Source organism: Malaclemys terrapin, chromosome 6 (assembly GCF_027887155.1).
Source record: "Malaclemys terrapin pileata isolate rMalTer1 chromosome 6, rMalTer1.hap1, whole genome shotgun sequence".
In the NCBI taxonomy this organism is placed as follows: domain Eukaryota; kingdom Metazoa; phylum Chordata; order Testudines; family Emydidae; genus Malaclemys; species Malaclemys terrapin.
This window is the reverse complement of record NC_071510.1, coordinates 118,040,727-118,066,397: the sequence shown is the minus strand read 5'-3', so window position 1 is coordinate 118,066,397 and position 25,671 is coordinate 118,040,727. Positions and strand designations below refer to the sequence as shown.

General features: G+C 43.9%; 1 protein-coding gene across 2 annotated transcripts in view; it reads left to right on the top strand.

Moving 5' to 3' along the window:
- Positions 1-771: 771 nt before the first annotated feature.
- Positions 772-25,671, top strand: part of SKA1 (spindle and kinetochore associated complex subunit 1) — a 40,730-nt gene continuing 15,830 nt past the window's right edge. The window contains exons 1-5 of one of the 2 annotated variants that reach the window (XM_054031356.1): positions 772-851; positions 16,107-16,209; positions 18,285-18,409; positions 20,026-20,117; positions 22,591-22,728. In XM_054031356.1, coding sequence (XP_053887331.1) covers positions 16,122-16,209; positions 18,285-18,409; positions 20,026-20,117; positions 22,591-22,728 — 443 coding nt within the window. In that variant the 5' untranslated portion in view covers positions 772-851; positions 16,107-16,121. The remainder of the gene's footprint in view (positions 852-16,106; positions 16,210-18,284; positions 18,410-20,025; positions 20,118-22,590; positions 22,729-25,671) is intronic. The other variant, XM_054031355.1, reaches the window with a different exon arrangement.

The following is a 25,671-nucleotide window of genomic DNA, read 5'->3' as shown; positions in this document are numbered from 1 at the left end:
CAGCCCGGCCCGGCCCCATGCCCCCGACCCCGTACAAAGAGGCCCCCCGAGCCTCCCGATTTTCCCGGACATGCCCAGCTTTTGGGGATTTCCCCCCAGACGGGGATTTGAGCCCCCAAAAGCCGGACATGTCCGGGAAAATCCGGACGTATGGTAACCCTATTCCACTCCCTACCACCAATCCAACTCTGGGGACCCTTCCTGTTGCTCCCCAAAACCCAGCTCCATGAACACCTCTTGCACCTCCCCCACCGCCAAACCCAGCACCAGGGTCCCTTCATGTTCCTCCCCCCCGCAACCCAACCCAGCTCCAGGGATCCCTCCTACCCCCAATCTGGAGATCCTTCCTCTTCCTTCTCCTGGCCCACCAAACCCAGCTCTAGGGACCCTTCCACTTCCTACCCCTCGACCCCACAACCCAGATCCGGGGCCCCTTCCTGTTCTTCCCCCGCCGCCTACAATCCAGCTCAGGGGATTTCTGTCCCCTAAAGGGCTCCGCCTGCCCTTATCCTCCACTGGGTACCGACCCGCTTCCCCCTAACTCAAGTCCCCACCCATTGCGCCAGCTCCGCAGAGCCCCTCCCGCTCCCGCTCCCGCTCCCGGAGCAGCAGGCTCAGACAGGGCCGGGACTCCTACTGGTGCAGGGTGGCAACTAGCTTCACTGCGGCTAGTAGTGCGCATGCTCAGATTCCCCGCGCATGCCCGTGAAGCCGCTCCCGACAGGACCGTGGGGGGGGGGGGAGGGGGGTCTCTTGACTTCTCGCGTTAGTTGCCGCTGCCGAGCGCGGGTGGTTTGAATGGCTACAGCGCGCGCACTCCCCCCGGTTCGTACGGGCCCCAGCCTCCCGCGGTGAGTCTGAGGGGAGGCTTGGGGCGCTGAGAGGGGCCTGGTGAGCAGGCAGGGGAAGTGCCTGGTCCCCAGCACGGCTTTGGGGGGTGCCTTGGGAGGGGTGAGAGGGGCCTGGTGAGCAGGCAGGGAACAAGGGTGGTCCCCGGTATGGCTGGGGGGGGGTCTTGGTGCGGGGGGGCGAGAGGGGCCTGGTGGGGAAGAGGGGTCCCTAGGGGCATGGCTCTGGGTGGAGGCGCCTATCTCTCCTCCCCACCTACCTAGGGAAGGGACCCAACGGCTCCCTCCCCTCTGCCAGGCACCCCCTCGCCCCCCCTCCTCCTTGCCCTGCTGCACATTGTGGACCTTCCTGCAGACCCAGGGAAGGTCCTTCCCATGGGCTCTGTGCCAGCCTGTCTTGTAAGCCAGCTCTGGACAGGGTGAGGAGGAGGGGGTGGGCCTGGCTAGCAGCAGCTGCGATATAGGACCCGGTTCGGAAGGGTTATGTCACGCACAGGTGTCGACATTGGTGTACATCACATGCCAAGGGGTTGGAGAAGGTGTAATGTAAAGAGGGAGAAGGGGGTGCTCACAGTTTTACACTGTCCTCCCTCTGTCTCCCTTGTTGCTTTCCCTGCCATTCAAGCTGCACTTGTGGCCCCTCTGGTTTAATCCCTTCTGCTCACTCACTGAGCTGTACTTTGCACATCAGACAGATCTAAGATGGTAATATGCTTGTCAGGAGCCATGTCTTATGTATGTGGAATACCATATACCCATATGATGTATATTATAGTAGGAGCTTGGCAGTATGTGTTGTTACTGAAGTTACACATAAGAGCGGCCATACTGGGTCAGACCAATGGTCCATCTAGCTCAGTATCCTGTCTTCCAACAGTGGTCAATGCCAGGTGCTTCAAAGGGAATGAACAGAACAGGTAAAAGTGATCCTTTCCCCGTCGCCCATTCTCAGCTTCTGGCAAACAGGCTTGGGACACCATCTCTGCCCATCTTGGCAAATAGCCATTGATGGACCTATTCTCCATGAATTTATCTAGTTCTTTTTGAACCCTGTCAAGTATCAGGGGGTAGCCATGTTAGTCTGTATCCACACAAAAAATAGGGAGTCCAGTGGCACCTTAAGTCTCCATGCATCTGAAGAAGTGAGTTTTTTTTACCCACGAAAGCTTATGCCCAAATAAATCTGTTAGTCTTTAAGGACCACCGGACTCCTTGTTTTTTTTGAACCCTGTTAGTGTCTTGGCCTTCACAACATCCTCTGGTAAGGAGTTCCACAGGTTGATGGTGTGTTGTGTGAAGAAATACTTAACCAGGACTATTGTTTTATTCCTCTATTTCCGTATGTCCATAGCTTTCTGGAAAACAGTCTCTTTTGAGGATGAAGTTATCCATAATGGGTATCAACCTGAGGGATTTTTTTTTTTTTTTTCGTTTGGAGCTGTGAAAGTTTGAGCAAAAGCCTTCCAGCAGTTTTTGAGTTAATCAGAGATGAACTGCTAGTGTGAAGCCCTGTTAGTAAAGTTTTGGGTTTTTGGGGGGGCACTGACCGTTATAGTATCACTAATCCCCTAGCCTACTGGCCCGCTAGCTGCTGAGTTTTGTCCAGCTCCAAAATATCCTCCTCCTTCCTCCCGCCCCCAAACACCCCTTATATCTCTTCCACAAGGCTCCACCACTGAGCCTGTGTATGCCCCCAACCTCTGGTCCTCTGTAGCTCCCCTCACCCCAAGTCCAGTCAGCTGGGTGAGGAGTGGGAAGTGCTGAGCCCTGCTGCACTAAGCATCCTCAAACTGTTTCCTCCTCCTTCATGCTGCTTCCTTTCTTCCACGTGAGGGCTGAAAACTGGTGTGGGAACAGTGTTGACCCCCTTCTCCCTCAGGCTGGAAGCTGTGGCAGTGATGACTTTCCCTTTCCCTTTAAAATTTTGCTCGTGACATCGATGGTCCTGCAGTGCCATTTATTTCTGTGCTCGCTGATGGCATTTCAGGTTTGGGTTCTTAGACCTCATTCAGCAGTCAGATCCACAGGTGTGGGGAAATCTCTTGCCATTAGATCCACAGAGAATTCCACTAATTACAGGATTGGGCATAAATTAATATCTGAGGCCATGATCTCACAAACATGCACATATTTAACTTTACATATGTGAAGAAGCACCATTGAGGAGTCTGCCTGCATGTCTGTTTGTAGGATCAGAGTCTGAGCTGATATTTATAATGGAGGTTTTCAATGTAGGAAATATTAGTAGAGGGATTTTAATGTAGAAACAGATTCTGTATTGAAATTTTTGTGTTCCTGCAGAGCTGCTAATTGATGTAAGAGGAAATTGTTAGGCCTCCAAGTTCTACCAGCAAAACCCAGGGGAACTTGTAAACTATACAACCCCAATAGGTGAGGTTCAAAGAGCATCTAAAGTCCTCTAGTAAAGCTGGTAAAGCTTGCAAGCTCCTTTATGCTTAAAGCACCCATCAATTTATATTTCAGACGCAAATGTGACTCCCCCCACTGCTGTTAAAAGTAACATCTAAAGCCCTGGTCCTCCAAACACTATGCATCTGAATAGTCCCACTGAACCTGGTGAGGATTCCTCACATGTATAAGTTCTTGCCGGATCAAAGCCTAAGGCCTGGTATATGCTGCAAAGTTAAGTCAATATAAATTGTCTTGTGTCAACCTATTTGTACATGTCTATATACTTAAATTTGTCTCTACCTAACATAAGTGACCTGTTACGGCGATGCAGTAAAACCACCTCCCCAAGCGGCATAGAGCTGAAGTCAACCTACTGAGGTTGACGTAGTACAAGTGTGTAGACACTGTATGACCTGTGTCGACCTGAACGGTCCTCCAGTGCCTGTCCTACAATGCCCCATTCCCTGCGACAGTGACCTCTACTGCCCAGTGGTCCCAGAGACCGAAAGGCACCCCACCACACATTTTTGAAATGCCTTTTCCTGATTGCCCAGCTTGGCAAGCACACCTAGCGGTGCTCTCTTGTTGTGTGCAACGATGCCATGTACTAGAGACACTCCTGTCTGGAGCAGGCAAGAAGTATTGGATCTCATGGCCCTGTGGGGAAAAGAAGCTGTGCAATCACAGCTATGGATCAGCAGTAGAAATGTGGATATCTACTAACAGATTGCACAGGAAATGCAGGAAAAGGGTATGACAGGTATCAGCAGCATGAAAGTAAAGGAACTATGCCAGGCATACCACAAAGGCAGTGAGTGCAAAATCGAGCTGGGGCTGAGCCACAGACTTGCCACTTTTACAGTGACTTGCATGTCATACTTGGTGGAGACTCAACCAGCACACTGCAGACCACCATGGATAAGACAACAGACTCGCTGCTGTGAACAGCAAGGAGGAAGAGGATGAGGGGGCAAGACATGGCAGGGAGTTCAAGCCATGCCACAAGTTAGGATCTGTTTGAGACTTTGCCACAGTCTACCCAGTTTCCCTAGCCAAGCATGGATAACCCCGTTGGAGGGGAAGGGACCATGGGTAAGTGTATGCATGCATTTTTCCTTACAGTGTTTAAATTTAAAGATGGTGCCCATCCTATCCCAAATTTAACCAGACACAGGTATGGACTTGTCACAGTGTTACTCCTACAAGAGGAGGTAGTGGTACAACAAACAGAGGTAGAGTTGGCATCTGCTTTTCATTCCCGTGTTGGATTAAGCGGGGGACAGGGGTTCAGAGCAGTTTGTTTATGAACATAGAGATGTCTCTTGAATCCTCCTGGGCTATCTCGATGCAACTTTCATGGTGTTGCTCTGCAGTTCATACTCTAAGGTTTCTAGCGAAGGCTGTCTTATTTCTTCCTTTGTGGTAGGATACTTTCCCATGCCACTCTGCAATGAGTTCACCTGGCACCATTGCAGTAAACAGGCTAGCAGCATATGGCTCTGGGTGGGTTTGGGATCCCAGTAGCAGCTATGTTATGTGTACCTTTGTTATCCTCGGGAGTGACATAACTAAAAATACCACAGCCTATGGAAAATGGTACCAGTATTCAGTGTCATTGCCCTATACTAGTGCCCATGGAAAAGGGACCGAACTTTTATTGTTTCATGCAACTGAAATTCCTTGCCTCTGGCCAGCCATACTCACTATAGCTGGGGCTGGAGAGCACTGCTGTGCAGAGGTGCTCCAAAGCTGAATGGAGTCAGTATGTCTTATTAAGAGTTTTTGTGGGAATTAGATAAGGGAGTTTTGAAACTTCCCTTTCCATTGTGACTAAATCCAGTGATACATCTGTCTGGTTTTTATCAGCAGCTGCTACTATTGCAGCCTTGAGGGGTGCTCCCTCCACACCTGCAGAATGCCTGACCCCGATGAGAAGGAGAAAGAAGAGGAGTAGGGAGGACATGTTCAGTGAGAGCCTGCAAGCAAGTGCTGCATCAGACCATGAACAAAGGGCCTAGAGTGCCAAAATGGCAGACATGGAGAAGAAAAGAACAGAGAGGAGGAAGGCACAGAAAAAGGAGAAGATGCACCAGGACATAATGGATTTTCTCAGGCAGCAAACACAAATATTGCAGACCCTAGCTGATCTATAGGTCCAAACATCCCAGACTCCCCACTTTTTGGAGAACTCCATGGTTACTGCTCCCTACCCATGCACCACCTCCCTCCCCCCCCTCCCATGTGGCATTGTAGTAGTTCCGGGGTGGGGCTCGTCCCTTCCTGGGGCGCCTGGAAGCCAGGCCGCCCCGCTACAAAGGGAATAACAGTTCTGAGCTCAGGCCCTTTGGGCAGGGGCTGAGCACCCAATTAACAGTTCTGAGCTCAGGCCCTTTGTGCAGGGGCTGAGCACACAATTAACAGTCCTGAGCTCAGGCCCTTTGTGCAGGGGCTGAGCACACAATTAACAGTCCTGAGCTCAGGCCCTTATGCAGGGGCTGAGCACACAATTAACAGTCCTGAGCTCAGGCCCTTATGCAGGGGCTGAGCACACAATTAACAGTCCTGAGCTCAGGCCCTTATGCAGGGGCTGAGCACACAATTAACAGTTTAGAGCTCAGGCCCTTATGCAGGGGCTGAGCACACAATTAACAGTTTAGAGCTCAGGCCCTTATGCAGGGGCTGAGCACACAATTAACAGTTTAGAGCTCAGGCCCTTATGCAGGGGCTGAGCACACAATTAACAGCTCCGGCCCTGGGTCAGGGCGGGGCAGCAAACCAATAGTCAGTCAGAGGCCCAGGCCTCTTGGACAAGGAGGAGGAGAGACTGCCACCCGGCGCGGGGTGGCAGGGGGGAACACAGGCCCGCCCACTCCACTGTGTTCCAGCCCGGGGCCCTATCCGCAGCAGTCCGCCTGCCGCGCAGTCAGTGGGGATCCTGACCGCAACACACTGACATGGGTTCGGGGTCTGCTATCCCCGGGCCACTTCCCATCTCCTCCTCCATGGGTACCTGCTCCTCCTGAGTTCCGTCTGCTGGGTCACAGATCATGGGCTCCTCCGGGCCCCGAGCACCAGGTAGGTCTGTCACTCCCTCTGGGCCCTCGGCGGGGGGAAGCTCAGACTGCTCCTCAGGATACCGGGCTCTCGGCAGGCTCGGCCAGTCCTCCTCAGGGTACCGGGCTCTCGGCAGGCTCGGCCAGTCCTCCTCAGGATACCGGGCTCTCGGCCGGCTCGGCCAGTCCTCCTCTGGATACCGGGCTCTCGGCCGGCTCGGCCAGTCCTCCTCTGGGTACCGGGCTCTCGGCCGGCTCGGCCAGTCCTCCTCTGGGTACCGGGCTCTCGGCAGGCTCAGGTCCGCGGGAGCTCAGGCACCAGCGTCTGTCCTCTCCCGCTGCCGGCCAGCTACTGAGCGCTGGGGCCTGGCCTTTATACTTCCTGTCCCGCCCCTTGACTTCCGGGGGGCGGGGACAGGCCGCGGTGGCTCCGCCCACTCTGGCGGCTTTTCTGGCTCATCCCTTCCTGGGGCGCCTGGAAGCCAGGCCGCCCCGCTACAGGCATCATGGGGTGCATCACTACCCCATCAGTTCACACTGTGGGACAGCAAGGAAAATCACAGCTTCTCATACGCTCACCTATGAGAACTATGGAGGGTGTATGCATAGCCACAATGGATTACATTTTTTGCACTGAAATGGACAGAAATGTTTGCTGCCTCTCCTATTTCATAGTCTCATTCTGTTAATTTGTTACACGTTTGTATTGCATTGTCTCTTGTTTTCTGCACATTTCTTTTGCACTATTTTTGCCATTCAATACACATCTATTTTCGGAGAATAAAACTGTTTAGTTCACAATGGATATTACAGAAGGCATAGCAGTGCTGACACAATACTTGTAAATGCACAGAAAGCACCACATAACTCATAGGTTCAGGAACACACACAGTTGCATTTTATAAATTCCGCAAATGCTAAACAATTCCTAGCAGCACCCAAAGCTCTAGGCCCAGAGAACAGTCCAGCACAGAACACTACTGTGCCTGACCATTCCATTGCTCTTTCAAAGCTTCTGTCAATCACGTAATTCCATACTGAGCTCTTTTAATGACCCTTGTGTCTGGCTGTTCACAGTCAGCAGACAGCTGCTCCACCTCTACTCTGGGGGAAGCTTTTTTCCCCCCTTTGCCTCACACACGTTATGCATTCACAACAGGCAGCTACAGCAATTGGGATATTTTTCTCACTGAGATCCAAATCTTTTCAGTTTACCCAAAGCACATTCAACAGTCATTCTGCACCTGCTGAGCAGGTAGCTGAATCTTTCCTTGGTGTGTTAAGGTGGCTGGCATATGGTTCTATGAGCCAGGAAAGCAAGGGTTAGGTTGGGTCTCCCAGAATTACTGGGTGAATTTCCATACCACTAGTGATAATCTGCCAGTGGGGAAAAAACATTGTGCTTGCAGCTTTCTGAACAGTTTTTGTCAAGTATCAGAGGGGTAGCCGTGCTAGTCTGAATCTGTAAAAAGCAACAGAGGGTCCTGTGGCACCTTTAAGACTAACAGAAGTATTGGAGCATAAGCTTTCGTGGGTGAATGCCCACTTCATCAGATGCTTATGCTTATGCTCCAATACTTCTGTTAGTTTTAAAGGTGCCACAGGACCCTCTGTTGCTTTGAACAATTTTTGTTATCTTAAAGATAACTGTGACTAGCCCACACTGATGTCAACGACGTGTCCCAGGTGATCCACCAACGTTTGTACGACCATAGAAAAGTAGTCCTTTGTTGATGTACCCTGGGGCAAGGTGGCCTGGTGCCAAAATAGGGATGTGCCCCACTGCAGTTCAGGAGCCCCATTGCTGCAAATCCATCCACTATGTCCCGCATGCTGCCAAGGATCACAGTCCTGCCAGAGCAGGAAATGATTAATGGCCCCCCACTGGATTTTCAGCTCTAAAATGATTTTACACTGACGGTGAGCAAACTGGTGTTGCAAGCTTCCAGAGTGTCAGTTGCTTCTCCACTGTCAGTGCAGCTCTCATTCTGCAGCTGAAAGTTCTACAGCCACTGCTCGTTGTCCCAAACCTGCGTTACTATGCAATCCCACCAGTCAGTGTTTGTTTCTCAGGATCAGAAACAGTGCTTTGCTGTCTGCTGTAGCTCTATGGACACCAACAACAACCTTGAATTATTTTCAGTAAACTGTCCTCAAAGACAACATTGTGTCCCCCATTGTTACGGTGTTTCCTGCATGTACAGGAGAATTGTGCGTTCTGTATTTTCAATGGTCATGAGAATAATGCAAAGCTCTGCAGGCTCCTGCTTCTGTCAGAGATGGCAGATGCTGAAAAATGCCACATGGGTTTGTGGAATTTTTGAAAAAGGCATAAAAAATATGGTATATGGATAGGATTATGGGATGGAGAAAGGTGCATGCTTGGAACTTGACTCCTAGCTTCTCTATAGATCTTTAAGTGAATCATTTCTATCCCACAACACATTGCAAACATTTTCCAAAAGGCATCACACTGGATGGCAGCATGTGGCACACTGGGATACTTACCCGTTGTGCACCATACTTTGCATTGACTCAAGTACTCTTCAAGAGTATGCACAGTGCTGATACAAGTAGCCATGTACGCATGAGCATAAACAAACTTCGGTAGCTGTATGCCAACATAACTTGTGTGAACCAAAGTTTGTAGTTTAGACCTGGCCTATGATTGCTATAAACTGAAAGACAAACATCTGTCAGAGATGGGCTAGGTCTGCTTAATTCTGCCTCCTCTGCACAGAGGACTGGACTAGATGACCACTTGAAGTCTCTTCCAGCCCTTTATTTCTATGATCCTGTGAAAGAAGCTAGAGGGAAAAAATACTATTTTCACTTTTTTACTTCATAGGTTCAAAAGCACTTTGTGCAAAATCAGCTTTACTTTGTAGATATCTGCCGATTTCCCCCTGTTGTTTGTGTGGGCCACAAAAGAAAAAAAACATGGTAGTATTAGGAAAATGTGGTTTTAAAACTACAAAAACTGGTAGAGACTCAAGGTTTGGTGTGGCACCTCAAACCACTTTAAATTCATGTTTTGAAGTTTACACTTCCGTATGGACGGTGTCCTTTTAATAGTTTTGTATTTTTTTTGTAGGGCATGGAAAATTTAAATTCAAATACAAAAATTTAAGCAAATGTAATGTTAAGGTTGAGAACGATGCTCACAAGTCAGAAAATGGAGTTTCCTGTAGGAAACTGAATCACCATGTTGCACAAGTTCTGTTTTGTATTGCTGCGTTTGTTTTTAGATGTGTACGTTCCTGCTAAGAAATAGCCATAGAGTTGGGAGTTGGCAATTCCTGAGTTGTAATGCAAGCGTTGTTACGGAGCTGGGCCATGATTCTGCACCTGGTTACATGTGAGAGAGCCCCAGTGAAGTCAGTGCAGCTCAGCATGGGCGCAAGATTCCACTGGTGCAGATCCAACATCTGGACCTTGGTTATTTTGGGCATCCTTGCTTCTCTGAAAAATGCGGATATTGCCTAGTTCACAGGAGGTTTGTGATGATGAATTAATGTTGGTAAAGTGTTTTGAACGTGTCAAGTATTACATAAATTCTAAGTGGTGTTGAGTTAATAACTGTTTATATTCAGGTCTGTGCTTTCACTCTTATTTTCCTTTGGCTCTCTTCCTCCAGTGGCTGTGAAAGACATTGTTGTTCCCATTACAAAGTGGTAATGGAAATAGCATCTGGGTGCTGTGTAGAATGTTAAGATTATTATCAACAAGCTTTAGGGAGTGGTGTTCTGGTTTTATACATCTCCTGCTGCACCAGGCAGCTGTTAACAGAGAATATTTAACCAGATTTTCTTTGTGTACAACTATATTTTAGATTGTATTACAACACTCATTGTTTTTCTCTTGTTCTGAATGATCTGTGTTAAAATTATTATTGTAATTCAAGTTCTTTAAAATGTCATATAAGAAAAAGTTTAATGTACCCTGGATGTTAAGAAAAAACTTTCTTTGTATCCTAACTAGAGTTTGAGTCAAACGGGCAGATTACAATGAGCTTTGGTTCAGTTTTACATCAGATAGATCAAAAACTTAAATCTGTACCCCAAAATAGTCATGCTACTTTCCTACAAATGGTATATTGGCAAAGGAAATGTACTAATTTAGGAAAGTATTTAGCTATTTAAGTATGAAGGTCCACTTAAGAGTTACTCAACTAATCTAAAACTGGGAGCTCTGGGGTAGGATGGGACCATAGGATATAGCCCTAACTGTCTTGACTACAGTAGACATTAAAATTACAACTTTTTTTTTTTTAATAAATATGACTGTTGGCACAGTGTGATGTCCAAGGGCTCAGCACTGCTAGAACTGGGAGAAAGTGTGGGACATTGACAGAGCAGCCAGGTGCATTCTGAATCATATTAGGATCATTGTCCTAGTAAGTCTAGGTGTGGAAAATCAACCTTGGATCAATCCCAAATGTAATTTTTATTTAGGACCCCAGTGTGCCTTCAGCGGAAGTTTAGCCTGAATAAATACGGTGTGATTTGACCCTAATCTTAATTCACAAACACCACTATTTACTTTAGTGTGTGAAAAGTTGGCCCTTTTGACCTGTGGCATTTGAAAGGCTAAGAGGAGCATATGGGATTTGAGGCAGAATAAATCAGCATTCATTAAGAATACATATTCTAGGAATGATTGAATATTCAGTTTCGGCAGGAATGAATATACAATAAAAGATTTCGTAAGAAAACAGGAAGCAAGTCCAATAGGAATAATTAGGTGTAATTAGCAGTTCACTCCAGATACTCATGGGGAGAGATTTAGTTGCATAGGAGTAACTACACCTCTACCTCGATATAACGCTGTCCTGGGGAGCCAAAAAATCTTACCGTGTTATAGGTGAAACCACGTTATATCGAACTTGCTTTGATCCACCGGAGTGCGCAGCTCCGTCCCTCTGGGGCACTGCTTTACTGTTATATCCGAATTCATGTTATATCGGGTCGCGTTATAACGGGGTAGAGGTGTATTGTATATTTGCATAGTGTCTGTATATCTGTAATAAATCAGTTGGTCTCTCTCCTAATTCTGTTCTGAATATATTTGCAGAGTTTTAATCCTTTCAGCAGTCTATGTACTTTTATTTATTTAGATCTATAGAATATATTTACTAAAAAATTGCCTAGCCATGACTCTAGGTGCTTTGCCATAAATTAAAAGTGCAAATACTAAGACAAATGAAAATATATTCCAGGATGTTCTCCACCTCCAGGAGAGGGGGAAAAAAAAGCACCCAACTCCAATACCAGTTTTCCCAGTCTTAAGCACACCACTCCCTACCTAAAAGCCTGAAGGAGACGGTGAGCATAGTGGTGTGCCCTGAAGATTGACAGAATTGGGGTGCTTTGGATCAAGGGGAGATGTGAATTCCAAAGTTCAGGGCCCCTCATTGTAAATGCTCTGACAGCTGCTTCCTCCCTTTTAAATAGGGTGTTGTGGTGTCAGAATAGATCACTGTTTGAATAGACTGACCATAAGACTGAGAGTCAGTAAATCCAAAGGCCATGTCTACACTACAGATTTCCTGCCACTTTCACCAATTCCCTTTGTTTCTTTGGCTTAGTCATAGCCAATCTACCTGTAATTTCACGTTTGATGTTATGGCAGGATAGATTTTCCCCCATCCCGCCTGGGAAAGTCTGACATAAATTGGGCAATATGTTTGAGAGATGTGGGTTTAAAAACCTCAACATGTTAGGAGAAATTATTTTTTGACTTGTAATATACAAAATAGTTTAGCCTAGAAACTCCAAATTTGTGTATGTGTGTTGTCATCCTTGATGAGGAGTAGTTCCTTTGGCTACTTGTAGGGTAAGTAGGGGAATTATGTAATTATTAAAGGTGGTTGATATGTACATTTTAAAAACTGCAGAGTTCCAACGTGTGCATATTATCCATTATGCTTTAGGAACCCACCTCACACAATTAATCCTGGTTCTCAAGCATTTGTGTTTCTTAAACCCCAAAGGATTTTATTAAAGTTTTTTTTCCCTTATACATATTTACAAGTTTAACTCCGCTTTAATTTTTTTGACTGGGAATCTAGGGTCTAAGATTTTCCCGTCTGAATTTTCCTAAATAAGCTGTCACACAAATACGAGTGTGACATTTTACCAATTCTGTGGCTGTGTGTGCATAACATGAGTAGCTATACAGCTCTGCCAAGTATCATGCGTATTTCGCCAACCTATGCACTAGTGTGTGGGTTATAAAAACAACCACAACAAAACCCCGTAGTTTTCAGTTCTAGTTAACCGCCAGAGGGAGCCAATACAGTCCCATAAATCTAAGGACCAATACTAATATTTTATCTGTAGAGTTCAAGCACATAGATTTCTCTAGTTTACCACCTACCTCAGTATGCTCCCTGCCCTGCTTTCAGTTTGCTCAACTAAATAGCATTTACTATGTCTGCTTCTTCAGGAAAAGCTAGGTGAAATTCCCCTTCATTTTTGTCTAAGCAGTGTACATTTTAAATTCTATTTGCATAACTAGTACTTATGATGATGGAGTTCATGTTGATGTTAACATGAGGATTCAGCAAATGCCAGTGGTGAACATGTATATGTGAGGTCAGACCAATGTGAGAACTGGAAACATGGTTATATGTGGGACAGACAAGACTGTCCATGACAGTTGCTGTCTGTAGCACACTTGTTTTGTGCTGTACACATTTTTTCACATAGTGTTAATGTGCCTTGCTTCAAAGCAATTAGTGGCAACATGACACATCTTCTGCCACCTTGCCCTGTCATGGTCTGTTGCTTCCCAGTTGCTGGGGTCAACCTGACATGCTTTCAAGTTTGACTTCAGTGTGTCTCTATATTGTTTGCACTGGCCACCATGGAAATGGGTGCCTTGCTTTAGCTGACCATAAATTTGGCCTTGGATAGGCTCGAATTGACCATGTGAACAAGATGCCTGGACCAACACAGCTGAACTTTTATGAGCTTGCTTTGAATGCTAGATATCCAACAACAACTAAGGATTTTGGTATTGGAAATCTTGTCCCACCATTTGACCCTGCAAACAGACCAAAGACAGCATATATGAACCTGTGATATGTTGTCCACATCTCTCAACCATATAGAAGTGTTGGAAGAATAATATAAATTTAGCTTTGTGCTTATTTTGATACCCCTGTCATTCATTTGGTGGTGTTGCAGCATTCCGGATGTGGAGCTGGCCTTGGATATGTGTCTGATTGATTAAATATGACCATGTAGATCATTGTTGCTACCACTGTTATATAATTGCAACAAATCTTGTACAAATTATGTCAAGTAAGATGTCTATGGAAAGGTTATGATTTGCTGAATATGATTATGCTATTTGTATCATTTTTGTATTTGAAGTTATGAGCACTGGCTCTATACCTGTATTTCAAATATGTTTGTTCCTGGAGTAACACCCACAAGGTATTTAGCCTGCACATCTTGAAGGAACTATTCAAATTAAGTGGCTCATCAAGGAACACTTAACTCACAGTGGACCATGGGAGACGCCTATCTACACTTAATGGACTTTCCTGCTGTGACTAAGCAAAATCATGCATGGACATGTGACTTACCCATGTGACTCCAAACACCATCTTGCTACCTGTAATTTTCCACTAGCTGTGCTGAGGGCTTTGTTTGAAACAATGGATTTCCCTCCACATGGCAGAAGCTATAAAAGGCCCTGGAAACATCTCAATGTTTCCTCTTTCCTGCTCAAACCTATGGACTATGAACTTACCCTAATGGGAACATTCTAACCAAGGGACTGAGAACATTCCAATGATTTGGATGCAACCAGAGACTTGACTTAAGCTAGCAGTTTATTCCATCACTGCTACAAGCCCGAACCAAGAACTTTGTAATTATTGTATGTATTTGATTCCTTTAACCAATTTTAACTCACCTTTCTTTCTTTCTTTCTATAAGTAAACCTTTAGATTTTAGATACTAAAGGATTGGCAACAGCATGATTATTGCATAAGATCTGAGTTATATATTGACCTGGGTGTGTGGTTGGTCCTTTGGGATCAGAAGAACCTTTTATTTGATGAAATTGGTTTTAAAGAACCACTCATCTTTAAGTCTTGTGTTTTTGGTGGTGATACAAGGACTGGAATTTCTAAGGAAACTGCTTTTCTGACTTCTTGTTAGTCAGTGTGGTGAAACAGAAGTTTACTTTTGTTGCTGGTTTGGTATATCTTATGGGAGAATAACCACCAGTTTTGGGGTGTATCTGCTCTATTTCTCAGCAGTTTGTCCGGAATTTGGTATTCTCTGTTGTGACCCACAAAGGCATGGTTACAATGTGATAGGTAATCTCATAATCAATGGTGACATTCTGTGACAGCATATTCCCTTGGTAGCAAAACTTCTCCATGAACTTGAGAGGAACTTTGTTGATCTTAATAATAAGGTAGGACTGAGCATCCCCCTGGCACAGGTTGGTACAGTAATTCAGTTTTCTTTCGGCTGATTGTGAAACTAAAATGATTGATTGCACAAGCAAAGTGATCAGTTATAACTTGAGTGTCATCAATCTAGTGAGCAACCAACGCACAGGCATCAGCAAATAAAAGCTCCTTAATTAGTAAATATGCTGTTGTCATGTGAGCACGGAAGCATTGCAGATTGGACAGCTTCCCATCAGTGTTGAACTGGATAAATAATCTGTCAATGTCATAAAATACATCCATAGGTATAATGAGAAAAAAAGGGCTGGAAAGGATGTGGAACCAGCATGCAACCTTGTTTGGTATCATTAGGGAGTGAGAAGGGGTTTAATATCTCACCATTTGACAGAAATAAACTTTGCAAGATATCCAAAGATGAACAGAAGTTTACAGTCTCTCTCAAAACTTAGAGTCAAAAGCTTGAGCTTAGTCAATGAACACCATATAAAGACCACAATTCTGCTCCCAGCATTTTTCCTGAAGCCGAGGGGCTGTGAAGATCATGTCTATAGTGCTCTTTCCAGACTGAAATCCATATTGAGACTCTGGGAGGATGGTTTCCACAAGATAGGTGTTAAGTCTATTCAAAATGACCTGTGCAAGAATTTTCCCAGCAACAGAGAGTTGGGAAATGTTGCGGTGATTATCACAGGTTGTCCTAGCATCTTATCTTTATAGAGCAGTGGTTCTCAGCCCACGGGCCACTTGTAGCCCAATCAGCGCATAGCTGTGGCCCATGTGACATCCTCAGGGCCATACAGGTAGTATATATATTGTGTGGATGAGGTCCATACAACACAGAGAGAGTTGCATATGCGGCCTACAATGGTAAAGAGGTTGAGAACTACTGCTATAGAGGTAGACAATGCTGGCATCCTTCTTGTACTGACTTTTTTGCTCCCAGATAATGCAGAAGAGCAATGTGAGGTGCCTTGTAGTATGGTAGCTACCCTGCTTATAGATCTCTGCTGGAATGCCATCCATTCCAGGTGTTTTTCCTTGTGACATCTGCTTGATTGCTGTTATGGTCTCATATAAGGTAGGGGCTAGTGCAAGTTCTTTTAGTCGATGTTCTGGAAGAGCATTAATTGCTTCCTCAGAAATATTGGAAGGGTGATTAGAAAGCAAACTGAAATGTTCCGTCCACTGGTCAAGTATATCCTTTTTGTCATTTGAGAGTCGATTGCTGTCCATTGTTGTCATGCATACAGGGGTTCTCTGGTTGCACTTGGGGCCATACACAGCACAAAGTCCAGCAAAAAAGCTTGTACTTGTAAGGTGGATATCTTAAATGTACCAATGTTTTTTTTCTGTTTGTAGAGCAGTAGTGGGAATATGGCCTCTTCAGATTTGGAAGATTTATGCTCTCACATCAACACAAAGATTTCAACTATCAAAAAGACTCTTCAGTTAAGAAACATGGGTAAGAGAGCTCAGTAGGTGTTTTTATTTTCAGGGGAGTGTATCTGGGTATGTGGATTATATTTAGTAAAGGATTTTCCATCAAGTATTAAAGATCTAAATGCTCATCTCAAGATGCTATTTTACTATTACTTATGTACAACTGTGGGATAATTTTTGTTGATGCTGATCTTCTTGCTATAGCTGTGTCCTCTTTTGGAAATGTACTGTGTAAATCTGAGGAAACCAACTAAGAATTCAGTGTTTGTGTAACATGCCAGTCTACTTTGCCTACTTGAAGGAGCTGGGGCTCTCTGAGTAGAGGAGAGGAGCTTAATAGACATGGAGGACAACCAGAAAAAGGCAGGGACAAAAGTGTGGGATCAAAGGAGCAATAACAGGGAACTAGAGGGGATACCAAACAGAACCTGGGGAAGTGAATGGTTCTAGTCTGACAGCCTTTTAGACTGATGATTTCTCCACAGAACAGATACAGCATGGCCAGTGGCACAGTAAGCTTTCCCATACTACCCCACCTAAAATGGATCTACCCTAACCCCCAGGAGATCACCTGTAGGCATAAAACAGTAGGTTATTGTCTGTGCATGATAAGTCCTTGGCTTCTCTGTCAAACAAAAGGGGCAGTTCTAGTGCTGTGGGGTTTTTTAAAATTAAAAATTTTAATACTGCATATGGTTACAGAAAGCAAAATCCCCCAGCATCCTTAAATAGTACAGATATCTGGATAGAAATCTGACATCTCTCTGTCAAACTAGTTTTTCCACCATCCTAGATGTTAGAGATGAGGTGAAATGTGGCCATGAAGTGATCATTAGAAACGGTAGTGAAAGCAGTTTCAGTGGAGTGGAGACATCAGAGGCAAGAGGGTTGTGCATGGAGTTGGAGGAGAGGAATTCAAGGCAGTAGTTGTAGACAGTACATTCACTGAGTTCAGAGATGAAGAGTAGACGATAGGGATGGGGAACTGGGAGCCAGCTGGCTGGGGGAGAAACATTGTGATGGTATGAAGAGCTGGGGGAGACTGGGACTGGATGGACAAGGAGACTGGGACTAAGAAGCAGTATTGGAGTGGATGGGAGATAGATCTGTCAAGGAGCTGAGATGTGGCAGGAGAACTGCAACTGTCCGGGCAAAGAGATTGGACCAATGAGCCATGGAGGAAGGAGACTGGGGGATAAAGAGCTAGGGAGAGGGTGTGGAAAAGAGACTGAGAATGGATGAGGATCTTGATTAGGGAGACTTGGACTTGGAGTCAGTAGTGGAAAGCGGAGAGGCAGATTGGATGAGGAGTCAGGAGAACTGACTGGGCAAGGAGACTAGGGACAAGATTCTTGTACTACACAATCTGGATTGGTCCCCAGAGTGGGTTCTTCCTGCGTGCTGAATGAGGCAGGGGTCCTGTGGAAAAAATAGTACTGTAGAACCTCAGAGTTACGAACACCAGAATTACGAATGGACTGGTCAACCACAAACCTCATTTGGAACCGGAAGTACACAATCAGGCAGCAGTAGGGACAAAAACAAATCAGTATTGTACTGTGTTAAATGTAAACTACTAAAAAACTAATAAAAAAAGATTTGACAAGGTAAGGAAACTGTTTCTGTGCTTGTTTCATTTAAATTAAGATGGTTAAAAGCAGCATTTTTTTTTCTGCGTAGTAAAGTTTCAAAGTTGTATTTAGTCACTGTTCAGTTGTAAACTTTTGAAAGAACAACTACAATGTTTTGGGGTTTTTTAGATTTACGAACATTTCAGAATTACAAACAATCTCTGTGGTTGACTTGCAGTGCTTTTTACTGTTTTGCTGAGATCGAACTCATTCTATTTCCAGCTCTCATCCCCCTTGCTGGGATGGCACCGAGCACTTTAGGCCACAGAATAATAACCCCTGTTCAAAGAGAACAGTGCCATTCTTTGTCAGAAGGTTGGGAACTATGATGTGGAGTTTCAGGGAGTAGGGAAGGAATTTAGAAAAACGTTGGTAGAGACGGGAGATGTATGAACCAGGCACTTGTGGGTTGTTGTTTTTTTAATTTTGCACTCGTGCGCGCTCTCTCTCTCTCTCTGTCTGACAGGTCAGGAGCCATCCTTGAAATCTGTGCTCTGTAAAATAGGACATGAGATGTTTCTCCTCAATGGTCTCCTGAATAAAATGGAAATAGAAGTTGAGCATCAAGAAAAACTAAAGAATTCGCTCAAGGTAATCTTATTTTGTTCTGCTTGTAGCATTCTAATATAAAAATGAGAAGCTTTAAAGGAATCTCTTAGACCTGTCCGGAATGGTTCCTTTCTAGGTCGTTAGGTGGTATGTCTTTGAGTTATGAGAATGTTATAGTAAGTGAGTTGAGCAGAGAAGTATAATGCATTCATTGGAACAACAAAATATTGATCATTGTTTTTGCATTTTGGGACTGAGCCAGTGGGCTTTGGATCAGGCCTTTTTCCCCTCATCAGATTGGAAATATTGCCTATGAAATGGACTCTTCTTTCTTCCTGGCATAGCTAGCCCCATGTAGTCTTATTCTCCTGCAGAAGAAATCTGCACCTGAGCTGAAATGTGTCTCCATGATTGTCCATCTTATCTGCTCAAACTGTTTCTGAAGCCAGGATTTCTGAAGCCAACGGGGCAAGTTGTGTGCTCATTTGTATGTCATTGCCCAGAATATTCTTTCATTTTACAACTATTTTCTAGCACTGTTATCTGGGCTCTGACAATGAAATGATTTGTATACACTTTGTGTTCTACAATTCATACATGAGTATTCACTTGTATGTGATTACTCCTGTGACCTTTTTAATGTATTGCTCTTATTACATATCTCCTCTAATGAGTATAGTTCTATTACGAAAATACTGTCACATTCTGTTTTTCTTAAATTTCGGTGACAGTCAAACTTAATTACAGGAGAATTACAAGGAAATGGTGAAATCATGTGAGGAAAACTCTTTAGGATGTGAAGAGACAATGGCAACCTGACACCAAATCAGCACCAGATAGTAATGTAAAATAGATCCATTGTGTAAAACTTCTTTACCTTCCTATCATTCTTCCCTATGCCTCATTAGTACGTCTGGCAACCCTTAGGTATCCTGTCATGTCAATCAAGTTATTTAAACTGAAATCTTATTTACAAAAGAGTTGCTGGCAGTGTTGGTAGGAATATGATTCTCTAAAAGCAATTAGTTGCTGTGGAAATAATCATGTCACACAAAATTATAACTTCAGGTTGAGGAATAAAAAGCAGGAAGAGACAAAGCTCCAGAGACAAAGCTCCTGTTTGCATAAAACTGTCCTTAGTAATAAAAAGTCAGGAACAACAATGAAATTATGACAAACAAGCAGAATTGATTCTAAATGTTCAGAGCTGTCAGTCTTGGGGTGTGACCTCATTGGTGCCCTCACCTCAGAAGTTTCGCTTCCTTTGCATGCTAATGAGAAGTCCTTGGAGCTCCTTCCTTGACTCTTAATTGCAGCCAGATTTATTCTTCCTGTCTTCTCCCTCTTGTTAGTGGCAAGCAGAGTTTTATTCACTACAGTGGCCACCTTCTTTTTAGTTTTTTTCCCCTCTGTAGTTGGATCACTCTTAGCTTCTCTGGCTCAAGTTATTTAGACTGAAAAGCAGTTGAATTTTTAGGCTTCACTGATTGCTTCTGGGGAGTTAGGAGTGAGGGTCTATAGTGGAGAAATAGCAAAGTTCATTAATCACATTAAGACATATTCATTAAGGGTCATCTAGGTAGTAAATGGAAACATTTCCATTGCACCATTTTCGGTAACTTCAAACTACTGAAAGAGTCCAATATTCTTCATTTCAGGAGATGCAGGAGTCTATTAAGAGGGACTATAATGAAGCACAGCACCTCCGTGAAAATATTCCTCCCCATCTGCCCAAAGCAATCCCAAAGTGGTACGTATTACTCGCATAGGCAGATTTCCTGGTGACACTGGCAGTGTAAAAATCTGTATATCTCTGCTCCTAGTACTAGATATTAACTGCAAATCTTTGGGACTCAGTCAAGTTGTATATATTAGTAGCATTCCTGTTAGATCTAGAGTGCTAATGCTTCTTACCACATACTGTATTTGTGCAGTGCTCAGAGCAGCAGAGTTGTGGGGGTGGTCAAAGCAAAGGGCATGATGGAGGGAATGTTGCAAGAGGTGGAACAGTGTCCAAACAGTGGTGGGGAAGTCTGAGCAGTTGGGAGTGGGGAATGTATGGGATTGTTGTCGCAGTGCAAGGAAAAGTGGAGCTGTAAGGAAGGGGTCAGAGACCCTCCCTTCTAAAAATGTCTGCACTGACTTGATTTAGGTTTTATCACTGTTCCTGCATCCTCTCTCCAATTCCTCAGCCTTGGGTCCTATGCTGACATCTGTCTCTCCATGGAGAGGAAGTCTGAAAAGGGAGAACAGGGCTGTGAGGGGCAGTCATAGACACGGGAGACAGGATGATACAGGAACAGTGGAGGTGTTCACATTCTGTTGCAAGATTAATCATTACTAAGGAGCCAAAGGCAGTGGTGGGGAAGAGCTACCTACATACAATCCCTGAACCTGCTCCACACAAACTACCCCAGACTTTTTAAATGTTTCTATCCCTTCAGCCTTGCCCAGTGGATTCCATCTGAGACATTGCCTTCACTTACCTCTCACTAAGCTTCAAAGACCACTATCATGTATGCCACCATACTGCTGACAATCCCCATGACAAGAACATAGTCTTGTGCACTTCTACTGACACAACCTACAAAATCCAGCACTGAAATGGGGCATACTTGATTCCACAAGTTGCACATGCATATCTCATCATATCATGGTCACAGCTCTGCAAAGCTGCTCCAGCCAATCATTCCACCACTCAATAAAGTTACACCCAATGAAGCTGGAGTCCATGCAGATAAATGTTGCAGTTCAAATCTGATGAATACAGTGCAAACAATGGCATATTCTTTTAGTCCATCATGTCTACTTATTAAGTTGTTATAGATTTTAAGGCCAGAAGGCACCATTAGATCATCTGTCTGACCTTTGGTATAACATGGTCCATAGAATTTCATCCAATTACTCCTGTATTGAGCCTGTGTTTGGTTAAAGCGTATCGTCCAGAAAAGCATCCAGTCTTGATTTGAAGACCTCAAGAGGTGGCGAATCCATCAGTTCACTTGGTAACCTAATCTTTGCACCATCCTTATTGAACCATTTCCAGTGGCTATTGCCAGCTCCATTCTGAGGCAGAATTAAGATTGTGTTGCCTTAACTTTGTGTTTCCTGGTTTCCAGAGGTTTAAGTTTAGCCATTGTCTACATTCTGGAAGGGCACAAGGCAGAACTAGGCAAACTTAACTCTGTCTAAACAAAGTTTTTGAGCATTTAATTGCTAATTCAGCAGGTGACACTAATCCTCCTCAGACAATCTGAACTAATACTCCAGCAGGTTATCTTCGTGGTGGGGCACTGTACTGGTGGAGATGCCTTCTTTTAAATGAGACATCAAACCCAGATCATCAGCTGCACTGATATTACACTCCTATGCTACCATCAGGACATAATTATAGAGTGCTGTGGCTTGCTCACTGTCTCATACTGTTAGCCCCTGGGACAAAAATTGCAAGTCAGTCTTTCATTATGTAACACTTCAACTTTATTTTAATGATTTTTTTTTTTACATTTACATGGCAATTTTCATCCCACAGAATACCATAGCACTTAGCAAACAATACATAAATCAGTGAAATACATCCTTCTCTTCATATTGCTGCCCAGAATATGTAGAACAGAGGCATCCAAGTGACTGGCATACAGTACAACACTGGGGAGAAGGGAAACAGATTTTACCTAAGGATACTGATCTGAGGAGCTTGGTGGGGCAGATTTTTTAAAAAGTACCATGGGTTTGGTAAAGTTCACTCAGAGTAGAAAAGACTGTGGCTTTTCCGATCCCATCTAGGAGAACTACGCAGCAGGCTGCATGAGGTTCAGTTTATTTGCATCACAGGATAAACGGGTGAGTCAGTCTTACCAAGTTTTGAACCTGTGTTTCATAGGGGTCTGATGACGAGACCAATAAGTGCATAACCTGGCTCAAGCAAACCTGGCTCAAGCCACAAGCAAATGATGAAAAATAAAGCCTCTCACGTTCTGTGGAATACAGTGGTATGTTGAACTTGTAACTGAGCCTGGTACCAGCCTCTCTCTAACTGAAAAATGAAGAGGTATAATGAACAGTCAATTAAAGTACATATTATTGCAAATGCGGTAGTTTTGTCAATCAGTGGGAGAAAAGGAATTGTAGATTTGTGTGAGTAGAGATCTTGTAACTTGTTGGTATGTTCATAACTACTGATTATCAGCTATTTTTATATTCAATTTTCATTCATTTTACAGCACTGTGGGACTAATTGGGAAGTCTGAAGAACAAAGTAAAGTTGCAGAACCTGAATGTGTAAAGAAACCCGCAAAAGAGCCAAAATTTATTAAAGAAGCCCCTTTAATAACGGCACAGGAATTTGAAGGTGTTCCTGCGTAAGTAAGCAAGAGTTTTCCTAGATGATGTCAGGTACAAATGGGAGCCAAATTTAGGTTTTGGAAAAATTAACTTTTACAAAACCAATGGCTGACAGGAATGTTTTATGAAATGTTTAAGATTTCAGCGGAAATGGTGTTTACCCCAATCAGCACAATGCTGCAGTATTTGAGAATCATAAATGGTATTGATTAGTAAGTAGAATTGGTCAAAACTTTTCACATAGTTTTTTTTTTTTTTTTTTTGCTTAAAAAAGGCTTTTTTCCAAAAATTAGACTTACAGTAATGTCAACACTATTTCATAAAAAATTCTGTTTTTGTGAAATATTCCATCACACTTTTAATCTAAAATTGTATCAAAATTGTGTTTAAATTCATTATAGAAACTCTTTGGGCTTGTTTAGTCAAGCAGTTAGTGCACTGCAAGCTGGGATGTAAATCTACAGTGTATTAGCATGCTATCTATTAGCTGTCTATGTGAACCCGCTACCGTGCACTAAAAGTTTCTTAGTGTGCTTTGACCCGCTCTGCTTTGAAACAGGAGTAGGTCAGTGAGCACAAGGGAACTGTTAGTGCACAGTAGCAGAGTCCACTTGGACAGCAAGTATGTGGCATGATAATGCACTGTAGATTTACAACCCAGCTTGCTGTACACTAATTGTTTGACTAGACAAGCCCTTTGTTTCTTAAAAACCACGGTTTCAGTAAGAAAACTCAGTTCACATTTGAGTATCTTCTGCATACTCCTACTTGTGGTTTCAAGGAGCTTGCACTATGAGCTTTCAAAATCTTCTGGTGAGCAGCATCAATTGGGGCCACTCACTCCTCCTTATTCATCCTTTACAGATCGTGCCAAAGGTATAAAATGGGGAGTAGCCCCAAATGCCTTTCAGTTCCTTCTAGGCATCAATGGTGCAGTGAGTGTAGATCACACTAGGTATCCTCAACTCTTACATGGTCGTTTTTCCTTCAGTCCATTGGAGGCTATTTTTGTTTTATCGCTAGATTGTCTTCAGAGAAGCTGATTGACAGAGACAAGAGAGATGCCCATACAGCATGGGAATAATTTGATGCTGTGAAAGCAGAAAGGTCATTTCACACCCCTGCTCTCCAGGGAAGCTCTTTAGACCTAGTCAAGTGAGTCTAGCACTGTAAATTCAGATTCTGCTTGGCATAGGTGGCAATGAAGTCCCTGCATCTGTCCTGGTTGATAAGTTTGCGCCAGAAAGGCATTTCTTGACTCCAGAGAACCACTGGCCAAAGTGGTCCTAGCGACCAGATCCATTTGGGTTAATGGGAGTCCAATATTGAGGCCCTAGCACCAAGGACTCTGGAGAACCGCTTGCCCAAAGTGATTCTGTGTCCACCTTGTGCTGTACAGAGGTCCCTGGATCCATCTGAATTTGGTAGCAAGGATCCAGCACTGTCATCTCTGGAGAACCAACTTGGTTTTGTGAGCAACATGGACAGATGAAAGTTCCTGGATCTGCCAATTCAACCAAGACAAGTGCTGAGGGTTAGATCAGTCAAAGTGGCATTGAGGTCTCCAGATCCATCTGAGCTGACCAAGTCCAATGCTGAGGACTTGGCACCATTGTGCTTAATATAAGCATCACTGCAGTTCCTGGATTCCTCTGTGTCAGGTAGGGTTCTGTACAGTTATTTTTTAAGAACCATCTGCTAAAGTGGTTCTATGGCGCTGATATAAATAGCACCAAAGGTTTTTGGTAAATAATTTTTAAATAATGATTAAGAAAATGAAAAATTTCAATTTAAAAGCTCCATGACAGTTTGGCAGAAAAGGGTCCATTTCAAACCACGCAAAACAGACACAACTCTGAAATTTTTTGTGAAACAGTTTTTCTGATTTTCCATCCTTTTTCTAATGGTAATTTATTATAAAATAAAAGGGAAACTGACTATTTGGGTTTTGTTGTCCCAGAGGAAAGAAAAAAAAAAAACCCTCCAGATAGAGAAATTAATTTGATGAACATTCAGTTATGATAACGTGTTTTAATACGCATATAGAAGCTTTTCTGTAGTAGTACGATTTTTTTTTTTTTTTTAACCTGACTGTCACTATTAATCCTTTCTTTGGCAAATTAAAATTGGTTTTGGTCATGAGGCTCAGTTCCAGTGACTGCAAAGCTTCCCTGAAGTCACATGATTTTGCTAAAGCATTTTTCAAAATAACACAACTTTGCATGGTGCTTTACTGTCATGGAGGGATACTGCTGGGGAGCTGCAGGGTTATTTTCACATCTGAACTCTGGAATGTAGCCCATCCACATACTGAACAGTCTGTGGAAGGCTTTTTCCACTCATCTGCATCCAAAAGACCTAGTGTCCTGAACTTGGAACCATTGTTCTTCTGTTAAGTACAAGAAAGGCTATTCATGCAGTGTTATTGCTGAGATTTCCCCCCATTAACTGTCTGTGCAATAAGACCAGGAGTACTTGTGGCACCTTAGAGACTAACAAATTTATTAGAGCATAAGCTTTCGTGGGCTAAGGTGCCACAAGTACTCCTGTTCTTTTTGCGGATACAGACTAACACGGCTGCTACTTTGAAACCTGTCTGTGCAGTAGCACCCTCTGGTGTTCTGAGAACTGGCTGCTGTTTTTCCTAATCTTCAAATATTACTCTTGATTACCCATGTAGCTTCTGCTTAAGATGCATTGTTCTCTTGTTTCTGGTTTTTGGTCTTGGTAATGAAATACCTAGTTACTAGACATGTGGGCTGAGCATAGGACTGGGAATCAGAACCTCCTGAATTACAAGCCCATCTCTCTCACACACACACTTTTGCTGGCCTAGGGCAAAAGATCTAAAGGTAATGAGTCTGCAGAGAGGGGAAAATACTATGTTTGTGCCTTTTTCCCTCCCACTACACTGATGCATAAAGAAAGCCAGAAAGCTTATTAATTTGTTCTTATGTTTA